This window comes from Spermophilus citellus (assembly GCF_964194105.1).
Source record: "Spermophilus citellus genome assembly, chromosome: 19".
NCBI lineage: Eukaryota > Metazoa > Chordata > Mammalia > Rodentia > Sciuridae > Spermophilus > Spermophilus citellus.
In genome coordinates this window covers 15,151,778-15,169,701 of record NC_138201.1, presented here as the reverse complement: position 1 = coordinate 15,169,701, position 17,924 = coordinate 15,151,778, and the positions used below count along the sequence as shown (strand labels likewise).

Here is a 17,924-nt window from a genome sequence, read left to right as displayed (position 1 = left end):
TCCAAAAGAGCAAACAAAGCTGGATAAGTAGTGACCAAGAAAGAAGCGCAGATTGTAAGGCAGGTTTGGCTGTGCGCACAGTGCATTCTGAAGACTTCCAGAGGCAAAAGAACCAGAGCAAAGCATGGGGAGAGGTGAGCTGGATCCAGAGCCAGGGTGGATACCTGCCTGGGCCCAGATAGCAAGCAGTCTCAACAGCACCAAGAGGAAGGGAGCAAGGCCGGTCCCCCAGGAAACAAGGGAAGCAGGGGCCCACCACTCTGACATGCAGATTTACAAGGGGGCAACACAGAACCCAGAGCTGCGGAGATCTGATGAGGGAAGAGGGAGTACAGGCCTCATGGGGACTGTGGAGGGTGGTGACCTAGATTCATGAGAGGCTGGGAGTCCTGAGGTACCCCCTTCCTGTGCAGTGCCTTCTGGGAGCCATGGTTTGTATTCAGAAGCATCAACCCAGCAAACTCACTGGCTATGCCCAGAGGGCAAGGTGAATCAGGGAGGCACCCTGACAGCTTCATCAGAACTGTTTCTAATGGAGGCTGAGAGGACAAAGTCGTGCCCCCAATGGCACCTTCCCTCAATCCCAGACAACCCAACTCCTCTGTCCTGGGTGTGGTGGGGTCAGAGAGGAAGACATCAGCCCTGCCTTTCCATCAGCTACCCCAGGTCCTGGAACCCAGAGGGGCATCCTATTTGATGCTCGACCCTTTATTCTTTAACTCAAGAAAAGTGGAAAGCGCTCCTGCAGGGACCCACTGAAAGGCCAAAGCACACACTGTGGTAGGGGCTGGGGACCTTGGCCTACAGAGCTGGCTGGCATTGAGAGTGGCAGCCCCCACTAGTCCTTGGGCTAGCCTTACCCCCAAGAAACTGCCACCTGAGTGCAGCTCTGGACATCTTTAACCATCTCCTTACAGATGGGGAAATAGCAGCCTAGACAGATTAAGACACTTGCCCAGGGTCCCACAGCTAGTAAGTGCAAGAGATTTTTTTTGATTGCAGATTTGTCCTGAAACAGAACCACCTTGAGAGGAACAAGAACAGATGGCTTTTTACGTTAAAGCTGCCACGAGTCAGAACCCCCAGCAACATACAGACTTGCAACATTCATCATTCCGGTGACAATCCAGACGTGTGTGATGGCACCATTAGGAAAGAGCATGGGACAGGCTGTTACCTGATTTGAGCCCCTGGGGCCTGACAGAGCAGGGCTTCCTTGTTTCTAGATGGAGAAGCCTAGCGGGGTGCAGGCAGTCTGTAAATCAAGGAGAAGCCTCCCGGGAGGAGCCTGCCTTAGGCTTCCTCCAGGCCACCAGGGCCTCTGGCCAGGGCAACCCCTCTTGAGGCGCTGCCTGGCTCATCAGTCTCATCTATCATTCAAACTGTAGGTAGAATGTCTTTTCCAGTTTCAGCAGCTTGTGAGAAAATAGTCTCTAGCAACCAGTGTGGAGGGAAAGGAAGGGCTGCTGACTAGGGGAAGCCGGGGGAGGACACGGCACTCCAGAGGCAGGTAACCTGGGGACATTTCTTCTGCCCCTCCCCACAGGCTATCAAGAACAAACTGCCAAAGGGGATCCACAGTCACCAGGATATGGTTAGCCAGGTTCCCTCTGAGGACTCCTGGCCCCAGGTTAGTCACTTCCCTTTGCTTCCCCAGTGTCCCAGCAGCAACACAGGCAAGAAGCCAACTGGAACCAGACAACTGGTAAGCGTAGGCAGCAGAGGGTGCGTGACCCCACGGGACCCAGTGGCTCTCAGAGAGCAGTCACCTTTGGTGGATATTGACATTTTTCAAGAATGGACTCAAAAAAAAAAAAAAAAAAAAAAAAAAAAGAATGAACTCAGCTTCCAGAATAATCTTCCTATTTGAGGCTTTTGTCAAAGAATGGTGGCAGAGTGACCAATCAGCTCCTGGGTTTGAGAGCAAGAGGCCATGCTGAGCAGAGGGGTGCTCAAAAGGACATCTGGGAGCTGGAGTTGTGGCTCAGTAGTACAGCGCTGGCCTAGCATATGTGAGACACTGGGTTTGATTCTCAGCACCACGTATAAATAAATGAACAAAATAAGGGCCCATCAATGTTTAAAACCATATTAAAAAAAAAAAAAGACATCTGGATCAGCTAGCAAGTGGGGACATTGTGGGATACTGGAAATAGTCACCGGAGGAGAGACACCACTTTCATATTGGAAGGGAGGAGCATACAGGTTAACTCTGCCAACTTTACTGAGACCCCAGGCTCTTCTGCCCTGTGCTCCTAAGCCAGTGGGCAATGGCTCTGCCTCCTCCTCTCTCCTACTCCAGGTCTACAAAGAACATGTGACTGAGCAACCCTCAAATGGGGGTAGGGATGGCAATGGTACTAGAGAAAGCATCTGCCCACATCCTAGGGGCTCAAAACTGCCCAGGAGGGTGGCTGCTGGCAATACTGCCTTCCCTTAGCTGGATACAGTTCTGGGCTCTTTTTCAGTGTGCAGAGAGCTTTAGCTCCTCACCTCCTGCCAGAAGCCCTGCAGAAGGCTACTTACAGCAGGTGTCTTGTGCCCGTCCTTCAGGAAAGAGGTCCAAGAACATGGATATGAGCAGAGCTGGCCAAACCCATGTGAGAAGGGGGTCTGGGTGGAGGCCTTGCTTTGCCTTTTACCCAGCTGCCCAATGCCCTGACATGGATCAGGCTTTCAGATTCATGACCAAAGAGTATTTGTCTTTAACCACAGCTAGTATACCAGACATTTGTGGAAAGGTAAGTATTCACTATATGTAAGATGCTTCATTCCATTATCTCATTTAACCCAAACTTACAGGGACCAGGATCATTATTCCTACTTTAAAAATGGAATTAAACAAACAAACAAAAATGTGAACTCAGAAGGGAAGTGAGTTTTTCCAAGTTACATAGCAGGGAAGGGGAAAACTGACTGCAATCAGGTGTGACCAAAGTCCATCCTAGGCAATACTACTGACCTTCCTTCTTAATAAAGTGCAGGGCCTCAAGAACTGGCTGAGGGATGGTTGCACTGCCCCTAACTGAAGTAAAGCACAGAGCTTTTAATTCATGTTTAGAAAAAGACCCTGAGAAAAGATCCGAGAAAGGAAGCTAGGGATTGTCCTAGGAGGTGCTGGGAGCCATACTGTGGTTATGAAGGAAGCTGGCCAGAGGACAAGCTGGAATGTGAAGGAGGCAAGGGAAGGAACCACAGGGAAATGGAGCAGGAACCTTGATAAAGCTGAATCTGATGGCTGCATTTCCACTGGACTTTTCCATGTGTTTCCTTTATTTTTAAACTATTTGGGATGTTTTCTATTACTATTACTAGTTTTCTATTACTTGCATCTGAACACATCAGAACTGAAAAGACTGTCATAGAAGGCCTGAAGGTACACAGCTAGGAAGCACCTTGGAGTTGCCTATTCTTTTTTTTTTTTTTTTTTTTAAAGATAGAGTGAAAGAGAGAGAGAGAGAGAGAGAGGGAGAGAGGGAGAGAGAGAGGGAGAGAGAGAGAATTTTAATATTTGGTTTTTTTTTAGTTTTTGGCGGACACAACATCTTTGTTTGTATGTGGTGCTGAGGATCGAACCCGGGCCGCACGCATGCCAGGCAAGCGCGCTACCGCTTGAGCCACATCTCCAGCCCCTGGAGTTGCCTATTCTAAGCCTTTGATTACATAGATGAAAAAATAAAAATTCAAAGTCATCAAGTGACATGTCTAAAGTCATGAAGGGAATTTGTGTTTGAATCAACTCCTGCAATTCTAGGCTTTGAGGGAGCCTATGTGTCATCTAATTCATTTATCCTCAACACCAATCTCCAAGTCTACCTTAGATGGTTCCTGATGAGGGCCCCACAACCACTCTGCCCATCAGGAATGGGGCCTCCCCCAGCCTGGCCTTATAAACACTGCATCTGGATCCCCACCAAGGACTTCTATATTCCTGTGGCAGCCTCAGAGAAGTCTTTTGGGACCCCAAGTTTTCTCTTCTAAGTCTCAAGCTTGGACTGCCTTTAGGCTTCTCATCACTCCAGTCAGATCTGGAGCAGTAGCCCCAGGCAAGAGCAGTCAGATTGGAGCAGGAACTCAGGTGTGGCAGAGAGTAGCCTGGCTTCTCTGCCTCATAAAGACAGTGGTGCACACCAATAAACCTAGCTACTTGGGAGGCTGAGGCAGGAGGATCACAAGTTCAAGACAACTTAGCAAGATCCTGTCTCATAATTAACTACACCACAGTGAATCTATCCATCATGTACATCCACGAGACTGGGGTCCTAATTAGAATAAAATATATTCTTTGCTTGTATAATTATATCAAAATGGACTCCACTGTCAGGTATAACTAAAAAGAATTAATAAAAAAATCAGCTAAATACAGACAGTCTGGAACAGAGGTCACTGTTTACAATGAGAAGTTGGCAGGGGGCAGTGGCTGAGGGCAGCTAACTGGGTAGCTGAGGTTGATTCCTGTGTTGCCACTTAACTATTCAACCAGAATGGTGGGTGTCCCTCAGCCCAGTCCACATGCTCTCAGTCAGTGTGGCTTCACACTGGGCTCAGTGAGGGCACCATCCCTCCTCGGCATGGAAAACCCTGGCTAGCAACTGCCCTTCCCCCAAAGGACATCTGACACCAGCCATGCAGGGTTGCAGCAGGTCGACTTTTTGTCCAGCGCTTGGGGAGGCATGTGAGCGTGGAGCATTAGTTTTGCACCTCCCTAGCCTGTGGCTAATCTGCAGTGGCAGCTAATAATACCAAACAGCCACCAATTCTCCCAGTGATGGATGTGGAGTTGGCGCTTGAGAGGAATCAGCACCCCACAGAACTTTCCTCCCAACCATAAAACACCTATGACTTAAGGGAACAAAACCTCTCTGGCTCCTTTCTTAGGGCAGCCTGACTTTAAAAGACAGGCCTGGGGAATATGGAGCATATAAAAACCAGAGAATTCACATTGTGAGGGGAACAGCTTCAGCACAGGTTTCTTTCCATACAGCTCCTCCTGCCGCATTAAAGCCCTGATTGGTTACTGTTGCCTAAGAGGCACAAAAGCTAATGACAGGATCCCTCAGGCACTTCAAGATAAAAGAGACTAAATTAATTTTAATGTTAATAGAAATACATAATTAGAATGCTCTAAATCCAAATAATCTAGTCTTTCAAACCTCTGGCAAGGGGCTGGGGGTGTGGCTCAGAGGTAGAGCACTTTCCTAGCATACATGAGGCCCTGGGCTCTAGCCCCAGCACTGGGAAGAAAAAAAAACACCTCTAGCTAACAGACATTTAATTCAGAAGAACCCTGTTGCTTGGCCAGCCCCACCAAGCTCTAGGCAGCCACTCCCAGAATAGACCAGAAAAGGATCAAATACCTCGCAACAGCCTGCCCCTCACCTTTTAGAGCCTTGCGTCTACTTTGGTCCAGCCATGCTGGCCTTGGCCTGGCCCCACCGTGCAGAGTTATTAGGCCAGGTAGACACCCCAAACCCTCCTGAGCCTCCAGAGGGAGGGACCCTGGTGGCCACTAGACCAGCCGTAAGAGTCTAAGAGTCTATCACATTCTAGCTGGGTGTGATAGCACATTTCTATAACCCTAGTGACTTTGGAGGAGAGGCAGGAGGATGGCAAGTTCAAGGCCAGCCTCAGCAACTCAGCAAGACTGTCTCAAAATAAAAAGGGCTGGGGATGTGGTTCAGTGGTAAAGCATCCCTGTATTCAATCCCCAGTACCAAAAACTAAAGTTCAAGTTACTCAATGCTGGAGATGACCACTCATGAGACTGAAGGAAACTGTCACAGCGTTGGAAAGTGGGATCCTTTGGCAGGAAGAAGGGGATGACAAAAAGTTGAGGTGTGGGAATGGTGCTGAAGGACTCCTTGCAGAGGAGAGTTAGGACTGGGGTGGGAGCCAGATGCTAAGAGCAAGCTCCTGGTCTCCTCCCCAGTTATCCAATAACCCTATACAGGCAGAAATGGAGTCAGGGACCATGAGCAAGAGCTGTAGCCTGGAACAAGGACCCCACAGTGCCACCACGGCCCCCAGAACAGCTTTGAGGGCAGACATGGGGGCATGCAACAGGCACACATGCCAACTCCACACATAGGATGTAAGCAGGCACCCAGCTGCAGCCACCACACCTCCTGTGGGGCAGAAGGCTGTGGTCCTGCTCAAACCGACTGAGCTCTGGCACTTGCAGACAGTGTCCTGAGTAGAAGGGCTCTCCTGCAGGGGTGAGTGCTCAGTAGGAGCAGTCAGGGCCTCCACCTTGCTTGGAACTCACCAGCTGCCTCCATGTGAAGGCTGCTCCGGATGCTCTTCCTCTACTGCCTACTTTTGTCCAAAAGCACCCAGAGAGTGGTGATGGGAAGAGGGTTTCAGAAGTTTTAAGATGATTTTCACTGTAATAGGCCTGTTATCAAGGAGGAAACTGAGTCCCCAAATCACATGTACATTAAGTGGCACAGAAGGACCTGAATCTGGGATAGACTTCAAAGCTTAGGCCCGTTCTTCTAAAAGTCCCTTTCAACTGGATTTTTTTTTTTTTTTTTTTTTTTGGTAATGGAGATTGAACCCAGGGGTGCTTAACCACTGAGCCACATCCCCAGTCCCCACTCACCACTTTTTATAGAATTTGTTTATTTTTATGTGGTGCTAAGGATCGATCCCAGTGCCTCAAACATGCTTGGCAAGTGCTCTATCACCGAGCCACAACCCTAGCTTCCCAGTCCTTTTTATATTATATTTTGAGGCAAGGTCTCACTATGTTACTTAGGGTCTTGCTAAATTGTTGAGGCTGGCTTTGAACTCACACCCACCTCAACTGGAACTATTTGAGTTCTCTTAAGTCCACATTGCTTTTTTCTTTCCAGAAGGGCTAGATATTCTCAAAGTTTTAGAAAGAAAAGCAATTGACAGACATAGTGGCACCTGCCTGTAATCCCAGTAACTCAGGCAGGAGGATCACAAGTTCAAGGCTAGCCTCTGCAACTTGGCAAGACCCTAAGCTTCTTAGGAAGACTCTTGCCTCAAAGTATAAAATAAAAAAAGGTTAGGGGATGTGAGGCAACCCAATGCCTTTCAATGGTAGAGCACCCTTGTGCTCAATTCCTAGTTTAAAACAAACACAAAAGCAAAGCAATTCACAGCATTCTTTCCTTGGGGATACGAAATGAAAAATGTGGTTCAGAGTCAACTAGGGAATGCTCTCCCAAGTGCCAGATCATTCCTCAATCCTAGGCCTTTGGCCCGGTGCTCAGATTCAACCTCTCAAGAAGCGCCAATCCCAGTAGAACACTCTGGCCATATCTCAGGTGCATTCACCCTGTCTGACTGAGCTGCTTCTTTTCTCAGATGTGTTTTATCACCTATGGCTAGTCAATGTTACACACTTCTAGTCCAGTTCCTAGCATTTGCTCTCTTCATTGCCCAACCAACTTGTAATGGAATGTGAGAGCCAGAAAGGACCTAGAGCATCCAGATCCATCTCTTCAGTCACAATGGGCAGTCCATAGCGGGTAGAATTTACCCAAGGGGATATGTAGAGGTAGCCCCAACTCCCTGTCTGTGTTATCCATCCACTATACTTTCTAGATTCCCCTGGATTTGAGACATGCTCCAGGAAGGTATCTCAAACCTCTCTATAAACCAGCCCTTGCTTTGTGCCCAAACACTAACACATTCTCCAAATACTACACCTGCCAAATTCTCCACATCCACATCCCCAGTCTCTGAGGTCTACTGCCTGCAGGCCTCACACAGAAATCCCACCTAAGACACCGGCTCAAGTACCAGAAGCCCACCTCCAGGCTTGTTATGGGGAGGCTAGTCACCTCCACTAGCAGGGGCGTTGGGAGTGCCTCACCTGGGTTTGGGGACTTCCAGCGGACTGCTACCCATCCTGAAGAAGTTGTCAGAATGGTTTGAAGATGAGGAGCTGGAAGACTTGGCTTCAACCAGCCCCGGGTGGGAAGGCAGGCGGTCCTCGGAGGGCTGTGGCCGGTTCCAGAGCACACTCTGTGGAGAGGACGAGTGATTCTTCCTCCTGTGGCGGGAGAGTGGGGCTACTGGCCAAGGCACCCTGATACTGTTCCTGTGCCTGGGGCCTGCTTTCGTTATTCTAGGACAGTGCTGAAGGAATGGATACAAACAGGGCATTCCCTCAGGCTCAGGTGCACAGGCAACCAGAGCTAGGGCTTTACTGAGGGACCATGGTATTCAAATTACACTGGCCTACCAGTCTCAGAGAACATACCAGAAAATCATTCTTAACTAACAGCTCAGTGACTGCCTCTCTCCATCCCTGGAAATGCTATATAAAACCCTGAGCCACTTGTGTAGGAAAGGAATCGCCAGGGTCTCAGATTCCTTCACAAAGAAGTGACCCTCATACAAATTCCCAATTGGTAAACATCACCTGAAATGGCATTTTGCTTTTTTCCTAACACCCCCCCACCCCCAACACACACATGGTGCAGGATGCTCCTCTAGGGCCTGACACCAGCCTCCTACTCCTGCTGGCCACAGCTGCTTGGTCCCACAGGGAGCCCCTATGCTCTGGGGCCACCATAGGCAGTGCCCCTCACCAACCAGATGGCTGGCCTCTGAGGCCCAATATAGACAGCATGAGATGAAGCCGAGCTCTCAGGCCTCCTATCAGAGGCTCCTTTGTTCTTGGGACTCTAGCCTGGCTCCCTGGGGCTGGTGGCCCTGGCCACAGCTGTGAGTGATCCTGGTCCCAGTCTGGCCCCTCACCAAGCTGCCTGAGTCTGTGCTCCTGCCGGAATCAGCTCCATGGCCTCATAGGTGAAGCTCCCTGCGGCTCCTGGGGAGCTCTCCATGACTAGGGAGAAGTCACTGCCAAGGCTGGTGGTGCTGCCACGGTCCCTTCGTCCTGAAAAAAGCCAGTGCCACTGGTCAGTGTGTCATTTTCTCTTGCTACCAATCCCTCACCTCTTCCACACCATTCAGCTGGACAAAGAAACTTCTAGAATGGTTCCTGTGTAGTCTATAATCAGAAAGCTGTGCTGAGGAAGGAAAAGCGGCTGGGCCAGGACTCACTCAGCATGCAGATGTCTTCCACAGTGAAGCCTGCGTCCCGGGCTGGCAAACTCTTCCTCCTGTGACAGAACCCAGAGCAGGGAACGCCAGCTCTAGCTGGGGTCTCTTCTTTCCCAACCCCACCCATCCTGAAAAGCAGCCAGAGCCCACAGACAACTCATGGAGTAGGTCCTACCTACAGAGAGTTGTACCCTACCTGCTCTGTCTACCACACATTCCCCAGACCAGCACAGCTGGCCTCCTCTTAATCTGCTTGGCCCTTGAGAGCTCAAGTCTGGCCCAACATACTAGAAGTTTGGATTAGGAAGGCAAATTAACTCAGAAGAGACATCAGCTCTCAAAGGGGCCTTAAAGTAATTGCCAGTCCATCTGCCTGTAATTCCCAGATCTCTGCCTTATTGTAGGCTCAGAGAAGCTCCTAATGCAGACTTCTGCCTCACTGTGGGCACAGAGAGGCTCCTGCAAAGGTCTGGGGCAGTGAAAATCAGCTCAGAGGCATGGGGAGTTACGAGTCTGTCCCTAGGATGACTTTTCCCTATAGCAACTTAGTCACCAGAGGATATTCATCACTCCAGAGCCTTTCTGCTAGTGTGACCCCAACATGCCCCCCCCCCCGAAGACTTCTTCCTTCAGGGGCTGTCAGCAGGCACCCGACCCTGGCCTCAGAGGGAAGGCGGCCGGGTAGCAGCCTGCCAACACACAGGGAAGAAATAAGGCAGCGAGGGCCTCCTATGGTGGAACAGCGCTCCTCTGCTTACCTCTGAGTCTTCAGAGCAGAGAACTCCTCGGAGGTGATATGCTTCAAAAAATTGAAGCAGAAGAAGAAAATCTGAAGGGGAGACAAATAGCAGCACTCAGTGAGAAGATGGCTATTCCCTGCAAGAAGTGTCGGGGTGGCAGATCTAACAGGAGTGGGCAGCGCACTCTCTCTGGTCAATCTTCCTGCTGGACAGTGGCCTGCTTTAGGGATCCCAGTGGATACTCTGGTCTACAAGAGCTGTGGGGCAGGTGATAGAGGGGCTCAGGAGGGCCTGCCACATGCTTCTGGGCTGGTCTATGGCAGAAAGGAATATGTTCCCTTCCTGGGAGTGTGAAGAATCAAGCCAGAGACTTCAAACTGTCCAGGAGGATGAGAGAACAGAATCTTTCCCTTCCTTACCTCTAGGAGCCTAAGGAGAAAGGCTGACAGGGAAGTTGATCTGGGGCAGGGGATTAATGGACACAGCAGGAACACAAGGGAAGGGAATGGATCCCATGGAATGGGGAGGTGCCCAGAAACAGGCTGGGATGACTGGTATGGGGACAGCCATGGAGTGGCCCACAGCCTGCCCTGTTGACGAGCTGTAAGAATCAATTCTTAGGTTTCAGGCAGGTAAAGGCAAGGATTTCATAGAACTTCCTCAAAAGGCAGAAGGTTGTCAAGGTCAGACCAGTGTGAAAATGCTATGTTACATAAAATTTAAAAAGTATTTTCTCCAGATTCCACTGTCTGATGTGCTCTGTGAACATCAAATGCAGTGGAGAGGACAACAATGTCTCACAGGCCTGGAATTTTTGTTTGTTTTAAAGATTCAGTGTCTACAGGGTGTGGGGAGCTAAGAGATGGGGAGCTAAGAGAAAAGCCTACTCTGCAGACCAACCTCCCAGCTTAAGTGTCACTCCTGCTCAGAAGCCAAGGATTTAAGCTCAGCCCTGTCTTTGCCCGAGTCTCTGAAGGTAGATTCAGGCTTGCTCTGGAGGGAGGAGGGAGATGGCGTGGAGGACAGAATGTCCTGAAGTGCCGGCAAGGCAAAGTCCCTTAACGAGAGGGTACAAAGAGGCCTTCCACCCAGATTTCAATGCCGAAGTCACTGCCTCTGACAGAGTTCCTGGAGGCCTCTGAGGAACAGGCTTATGAGCTCTGCAGCCCTGGCAGATGCGATAAGTGCTCAGAAGAAGGGATTTGGAAGGGAGAGGAGCAGCCGAGAGGGAGGAACAAAAGAAGGAGGTGTGAGATAAGATGCCAAAAAGGAGAAAGGCTCAGGGTAAGAAAGATGCTTTAAGAAGATTGCAGGACAGGGGCAGAAGAGAAAGCACTAACCCTGTGGATGCTCCCATGCTGGGCATCTGGGTCTCTCAATGAGGCATAAGGAGACTCAAGGATAAACATGTTGCCCAAGGTCACCCAGGTAATAATCAAGACAAACAGGGCACACTGGTGTCTGGCTCCAGGTTTGCTACTGGGGAAACAAGCACGCTCAGCAGGAAAAGATGGTGGAAACAGAGGACGGAGGGAAAGAAGGTATTGAGGAGGAAGGACAGGAAGAGGACCTGCAGGAGGCCCCAGAAGTGAGGCTCCAGGCAGGACTGTGTGCTCAGACCACCTTGGGGATGAAAAGGGACGAGGTGGGTGTAATGGGATAAGGAAGGACAGAGCCAGGTATGGTGGCACACACCTGTAATCCAGGGTCAGGGGCTTGGGAGGCAGAGGTAGGAGGATTGCAAATTCAACAATTTACCAAGGACCTAAGCAACTCAGCAAGACCCTGCCTTTAAATAAAATATAAAAAAGGGCTGGGGATGTGGCTCAGTAGTTAAGCACCCCTGGGTTCAATCCCTGGTACAAAAGGGGGGGAAAAAAAGAAAGAAAAGGTGGGGTGGTAGGGGGGAGAGGGAGAGAGAGATAGGTAGACAGAGAGCTTGTTTTTCAGCTGGGAGGATGAGGAACAGGAAGAGGACTTGCATGTTGGTTTCAGAGCTAAGAGTAGAAAACAAGTAAACAGTGGAGAGAAGTGGCATCTGAAGGCCACATGGGGCTATATAACGCTGGCAGAGCTGAGCACCCAGCATTTTCTCCACTGTGTGGGAGACCCCAGGACCAGTATGGAGGTGGGGGGCAGCCACTGTGCTTTTGCTTTTTCCATGCTGCCTGAGGCATGGCTCATACAGTGTGGCATGCAAGCAGACTGTCATTCTGTCTCTTGTGTTAGCCCAGTTCCCTGCTCACAACCTCTGAACGGCACTCACCTCCTCTCCTTTGCTGAGCCGATCTACCAACATGTGCCTGAAAAAGGAAGTTAAAAGGTCAAAGGTAGCAGCACCAAGATGAGGGCTGAGGGGGACCTGGTCATCATGGACAGAACACATCTTTGACAACAGTGCACTGAGTGGGGCCCATGTGCATCTATAGCCCTTCTCCAAGGGACCCCTGTCATGGGAGATGCCACATCACTCACTACAGAAAGAGTCACCAAGACACCATCCCATCCAAAGCCTCCAAGGATGTTCCTCCAAGGCTTACCCAAAGAGGAACCAGTCATAGGCCACAGTTAGGTAGAGGATCTCAGCAGGCTTCAGAGACGTGTGGATGAGCCCATCCTGGAAGATAGCATGTGGGCACAAGATCAGAACTGCCGTACGGTGATGAACCTCCTCAGCCGAGGAACAGACCCAAAGTCACAGACCTGGTGACAATGCAGGATGACCAACAACCCTAAGACCAGGGCTAAATACAACACCTGCTGAGTGGGTCCCTCACCCCTGATCTTGCATCCTGGAGACAAATGTACACCAGGGCCTCTGAATACTTCCAGACCCCAGAGCCCAGCCCGTTCATACTCACAGCCCACAAGGAAAGGCGCAGGAGAGAGATGAAGAGGGGGGTCCGATCCCAGCCTGAGATACAGTGTACCAGCAGCCCGCTGTCATCTAATCAGACACCGTGGAACAGGAGCCCAGGAGAGAACCAGACAGGGGCTGATGAGAAGGGAATACCACCACAATGGCTAGGGGAGGGAGCCAGGCTACCACAGCCATCTTCCCCAGGGGTCTCCCTAGTGCTTTTCCCCAACCTAGACCTAGACAGGGGCAGCTAGGGGATAGCTGTCCTGGTCTGCAACAGCCTTCTCCTGGCTGCAGTCCTTGGTGTGCCTCTAGGGAGGTATTCACCCTAGACAGTTCACACTACCCAGGGAATTTGGGTAGTGCTGACTACAGGTCCCTGCCCAGCATTTGGCAGGGGGACACAAGTACTTAGGGGGAGGCAGGAGCTTTTTTGTTCTTTTTCTTGGGAGAGATAAAGATAAACTCTTCATTGTGCATGGCTATAGGAACTGTGGAGTACTCTGGACCAACACCCAGTTCCCCAAACTCTTTTTTTTGTTGTTGTTGTTTAAAAGAGAGAGAGAGAATGAATTTTAATATTTTATTTTTTAGTTTTCGGCGGACACACGTCTTTGTTTGTATGTGGTGCTGAGGATGGAACCCGGGCCGCATGCATGCCAGGCGAGCGCGCTACCGCTTGAGCCACATCCCCAGCCCGCTCCCCAAACTCTTGAGAGGACCTCCACAAGCCCTTTGAGGGATGGCACTGCCCCAGCCAGAGCCACTGCCCAGCTCCAGGGAACAGCATGAGACTTTTTCTTCCTTCTTTTCTAAATACACACCCCTGTATATTTTCTAAATATACATCTGGGCACAGTGATCAAGTTCAAGCATGGCACTTGACCCAAACTGGACCAATGAGCATGTCTCTCCCCTCTGGGGAACTAAGGCAGCAGAAGAGTGTGGAATAGCTGCCAGCCGTGAAGCTAACGAGATGGTGATTTTGAGAAATGCAGAGAGATCCTTTATGATATTCATTAGACATCTGGCTCTGCTCAAAGGCCTTCTCAGTTCCATGTGCCAATACGTTTCTACTCGTTCAGGCAGGAAGCAGAAGTCCTGATTGCTACCAAGGAGTTAACGGTTGGCTCTGGAGATGCTGCACAAAACAGGCTCACCCAACCGGTATCCCAAGAACAGGCCCTCCACAGGCTTAGGTGCACTGGATAAGCAGTCAGTACTTATTTGGGTATCTCAAGTCTTGTCCTTTTGGATTAGAGGCCCATTCTAGCCTCAGACACAATCCAATGTGCACAATTCAAAGGCCACCTGAGCCAGTGCACTGCCTCGTGTATGGCTCAGATGCTAATAAGATAATTTTGACTTCTAGGGTTTTAAGAACTAAGGATGCCAATGGACAAATCCCACCCAGCCTTGTGGGATTCTAGGGAACCCCCAAATCCCTCTCCCACAATACAAATGGTGGGTTTGCAACTCTGAAAAATACTCCAGCCTGGGTGTCATGAACTGGGAACACCCAGAAGATACAATGGCTTGAGGGTTCAGGGAAGATGAGACTCACCATCGCTGTTGACTATGGAGAGCAGCAATTTCAGGTAGTTTTGTGTCTGTTGCACCAGGTCCCAACTCTGTTGGACAAGACAAAGGAAAGGGGAATAGGGACACATTAACTCAGACTGGGAAGTATTTTAAAAATAAAACAGTGGCTGAGGGTATAGTTCAGTGGTAGCATGAACAAGGTGCTGGGTTCAATTCCAGCACTGTAAAATAAAAAATAAATAGAATGCTAAGTGTTATTTTGGAGCAATGAGCACATAATGCTTTTGGTCTGCAGCCACAGGTCTCAAATTCCAGATAATCCAAGATGCTCTTCCCCCAGCTCCGAGAGCTCCTTGCACTCCCTTACTCTGTTGCATCTATATCAACTACAACATGTCTAACCTGCTCTTAGGGCAAGGAAGGGGAAGGACAGACCCACAGCCCCCTGTACTTTAGTGTTCTCTAAGTCTCAGGTGCCCAGCATAGGTGTCAATGAAGGAATATGAAGAGCTTTAAGCCTATGGCCAATATCTCAAATGGCCAGGCAATTTTTCATTTGCCATCATATCACAGGAACCAACTAGAATATTAACCTTCTCAAACATGTTACATGCACTTTTTACTGCTATTTGCTGCATAGTCTGTGTTTTTTTTTCTTTTCCTTGCAGTGCTGGGGATTGAGCTAGGGGCCTCCTGCATACCAGGCAAGTACCTTAATGCTGAGCCACGCCCCCTACCCTGCATATTGTCTTCTGATGAATAAACACAATCTGTTTAGCAGACAAGACCTTTTCTAACAGGAGGCCCTTGAGGTAGGAGATGAGAAATGAGCAAAAACCATAAAGAGAGCAGAGCCCAACTCAAGTCCAAGCCAGAGCTCTAGACCAGGCAATGTGAAGCAGCCCACTCCCAATCTGGGATTTCACGGAGGGGGCTGACCCAGTTCTGCAAAGCCGTTTTCCCTGGCTGGGGACAGCCTCTGTTCTCTTAGGACATGACTGCCTATCAGCATTCTGGAGATGTGCAGAGAGGGTGGCGCATGCCAGCAAGAGAGCACTTCCCAGGGGGAGGGAAACACGACACCTGTAATTGGAATGGTTTTCCCAGGAATTTAAACCAGGCTTATTGGCCTGACCCTCCCACGCCCCCGGAGAGTTCTGACCCACTTTCAGCAGTTCAGGAGACAGCTGCTGCAGCACTGCATTAACAACGCCATTACTGGCAGGAGTACAAGGGTCTCCACTTGTCTGGCTCAATGTGTCAGACATACTGTTGCCAATAAATTCCTTTGTTGCTTGGATTCTCAAGAGGCTCCAGGAACAGGAGTAGAAGGATAGAGGCAGGAATCATGCAGCACAAGGCCCAGCGTGTCAGGTGTGCTGGGGGGACTGCAGCAGCCAGGGCAGGACAAGGCCAGAGGGCTGGAGCTCTGTGGACACCAATAATCACACCATGGTCAGGGAGAGGCAGAGGCAGCCTGTTCTCAGTTTGGTGGGAGGAGCCACAGGCTGGAGAGGCCCAAGGGCACAGAGCTGAGCTGAAGGAGGAAACCAGCCCCTCTAGACTCTGAAGTCCACATTCCAGTCACATCTACACTATAGGGACAGGTGCTACAATAACAGAGTAAGAAACTGAAGTCTGGGGATTGCTGCATACAAGGAGGGTCTGGAGATGTGCTAAAACCTAGGTTCACCTCTGACTCATCCCAGGCGATCCACCAGTCTCTGGGAGCAAAGCCAAGTAAGCACCATGCCTCTGCTTGTTTCTGTACTTGGAGTATCTTTTCTCCTGGCTGGAAAAACTCCTACTCACCCCTCAAAGACCAAGCCCAATTATATTCCCTATGGGGTTGCCTTCTGCAGACCTAGCCTAATGCATAACAACCAATAGGGAGGGCCTTTTGGAGTTGGTGACATAGGAGAGCATAAGCAAGAGAAGAGAGAGGAAAAACATGTTTCTGACAAATAAAACAGCATATAAAACTCAGGGACAGCACCCTTCCTTTAATAAGCTCAAAGGAGGCCTTTCAATGAGGCAGGAAGAGGATTAGAGAGTCCTAAGAGCAAGCCAGGCCAGACTGCATGAAGCTGGCAGGCTACATGAAGGTCTTGAGGCTATATGCTGAGGTACATGGAAAGTGGTAGGTTTTTAAGTCGGAGTGACAACAAAGGCCCTGCTCTATCATTTGAGTGCTTGCTATCTGCCAGGTTGGCTCTCTCATTAGTACTATTCCTAGTTATTCCTCAATGCAACCTCTGCTCAGATATGAGAGGTGACAGTGGCCTGGACTAGCCAGTGCACAAGAGACAGAGGTGGGGACCGAGGAGTTCCACCAGGCTCAACGATTTAGAGAACTGATGGGATGTGTCAATGAAGAGTGTCAACTCCTGGAGTGGATAATGGAGGTGGAGAATTAGAGTCCTGGGGCCCCAGTGCTGAGGCACAGAAATGGCCTGCACCTTGCTAAAGATGACAAGTGGCAGGAGGCCCAATGACACAAACTGGCTGGGCAGCACTGAAGAGGTGCCTCAGAGGAGGAAGCCATCTCCGCTACTTCAGCCCTGCAGCTTCCATGCCTAGAATTTTATTAGTGTCCACTCCCTCGAGTCAGCTAGCTAGTGCTGGCTGCCTCATTACCATGAGAACCTGTCTGGCATTTCAGAGCAAAGGACACTTTCACAGTGATCACATTTGGGCCTGGCCACATAGGTATCACCAACTCCACTTTCAGGGGAAAGTGAGGTCAATTGCTCAAGACCACAGAGCTGAGCTGGCTGAGCAGAGCTTTGTCTACTAAGCAGACCTCCTGCTCACACACACAAGTCTCCTTCCCAAAAAGGCAACACCCTTTGGCAGGACCCATGCTCCGAGCCCAGCAGCCACACCTTATTTGGTAAGTATCTCACCAGATCCAGTTTGTACCTGCATAAGGAGGGAAAATGGTGCCAGAGGGAAGAGGGCAGCTTGGGGAGGGCCTACCTGGACCTCTACATACAGTAAACAAAAAAGGAAACCTCTAGTTCCTTTGGCTGTTCAATCCTCTAGGCACAGTGTGGGACTTGAGACCAGGGGACAGCCCTCCCCCACCCTCTAAATCTGTTCCTTCTCCAGGTTTCCAGACTGTAAGAAGGAACACTGGTCTGCTCTCCTCCCTGAGGCCCCTTCTCTTACAGAAATACCTATGGGGGGAGACCTGGCATCACTCTCCTGTTCTCAGACAGCTGTGAAGCAGCTACCCTGTGATATCCCGAGATAAGATAAAGACAGCCCCTGCCTTTCCAGACTCCCTGCCATCAGGATGACAAAACAAGAAGGTGTGGGGCAACTGGCTGCCTAACATGCAGACCTCTCTGAGAAAGGAGACCTGGGGGCTAGGAGTTGGCCAGACATGGGGACAGAGGAATACGTAGGGAGGCAGGATGTTTCTACTGGGTCACTGGCTCATCCTTTCTCTAGGCTCTCTGCCTGTTTCTGTGCTGGGATGCGTAAACCATGGGTCCCCATCCTCCTGGAGCTCACAGAAGCACATCTCCAATTTGGTGACTAAAGCTTGGTGGAAAATTCCATGATAGATGTTCCCAGGGGGGTTAATGAGAAGGTAGATGCACGCATCCAACCTGCCAGGGATGGGAGAGAAAGGAGGCAGATCAGGAGAGTCCTCCTGAAGCTGTCACTGAGCCAAATCTGAAGGGCAGTATGTCAGCCAAACAAGAGGAAGCTGAGAGGGGACAGCCAGGCAC

General features: G+C 50.1%; 1 protein-coding gene across 6 annotated transcripts in view; it reads right to left on the bottom strand.

The window, feature by feature from the left end:
• The window catches only part of MTMR14 (myotubularin related protein 14), a 48,586-nt gene that overhangs the window by 3,860 nt on the left and 26,802 nt on the right, over positions 1-17,924 (bottom strand). For all 6 annotated transcript variants that reach the window (XM_081275906.1, XM_081275907.1, XM_081275904.1 and 3 more), the window contains 8 exons: positions 14,207-14,273; positions 12,644-12,729; positions 12,323-12,399; positions 12,049-12,085; positions 9,801-9,871; positions 9,043-9,101; positions 8,737-8,875; positions 7,847-8,026 (listed from right to left, as the gene is read on the bottom strand). In XM_081275906.1, the coding sequence (XP_081132032.1) occupies positions 7,847-8,026; positions 8,737-8,875; positions 9,043-9,101; positions 9,801-9,871; positions 12,049-12,085; positions 12,323-12,399; positions 12,644-12,729; positions 14,207-14,273 (716 nt within the window). The remainder of the gene's footprint in view (positions 1-7,846; positions 8,027-8,736; positions 8,876-9,042; positions 9,102-9,800; positions 9,872-12,048; positions 12,086-12,322; positions 12,400-12,643; positions 12,730-14,206; positions 14,274-17,924) is intronic.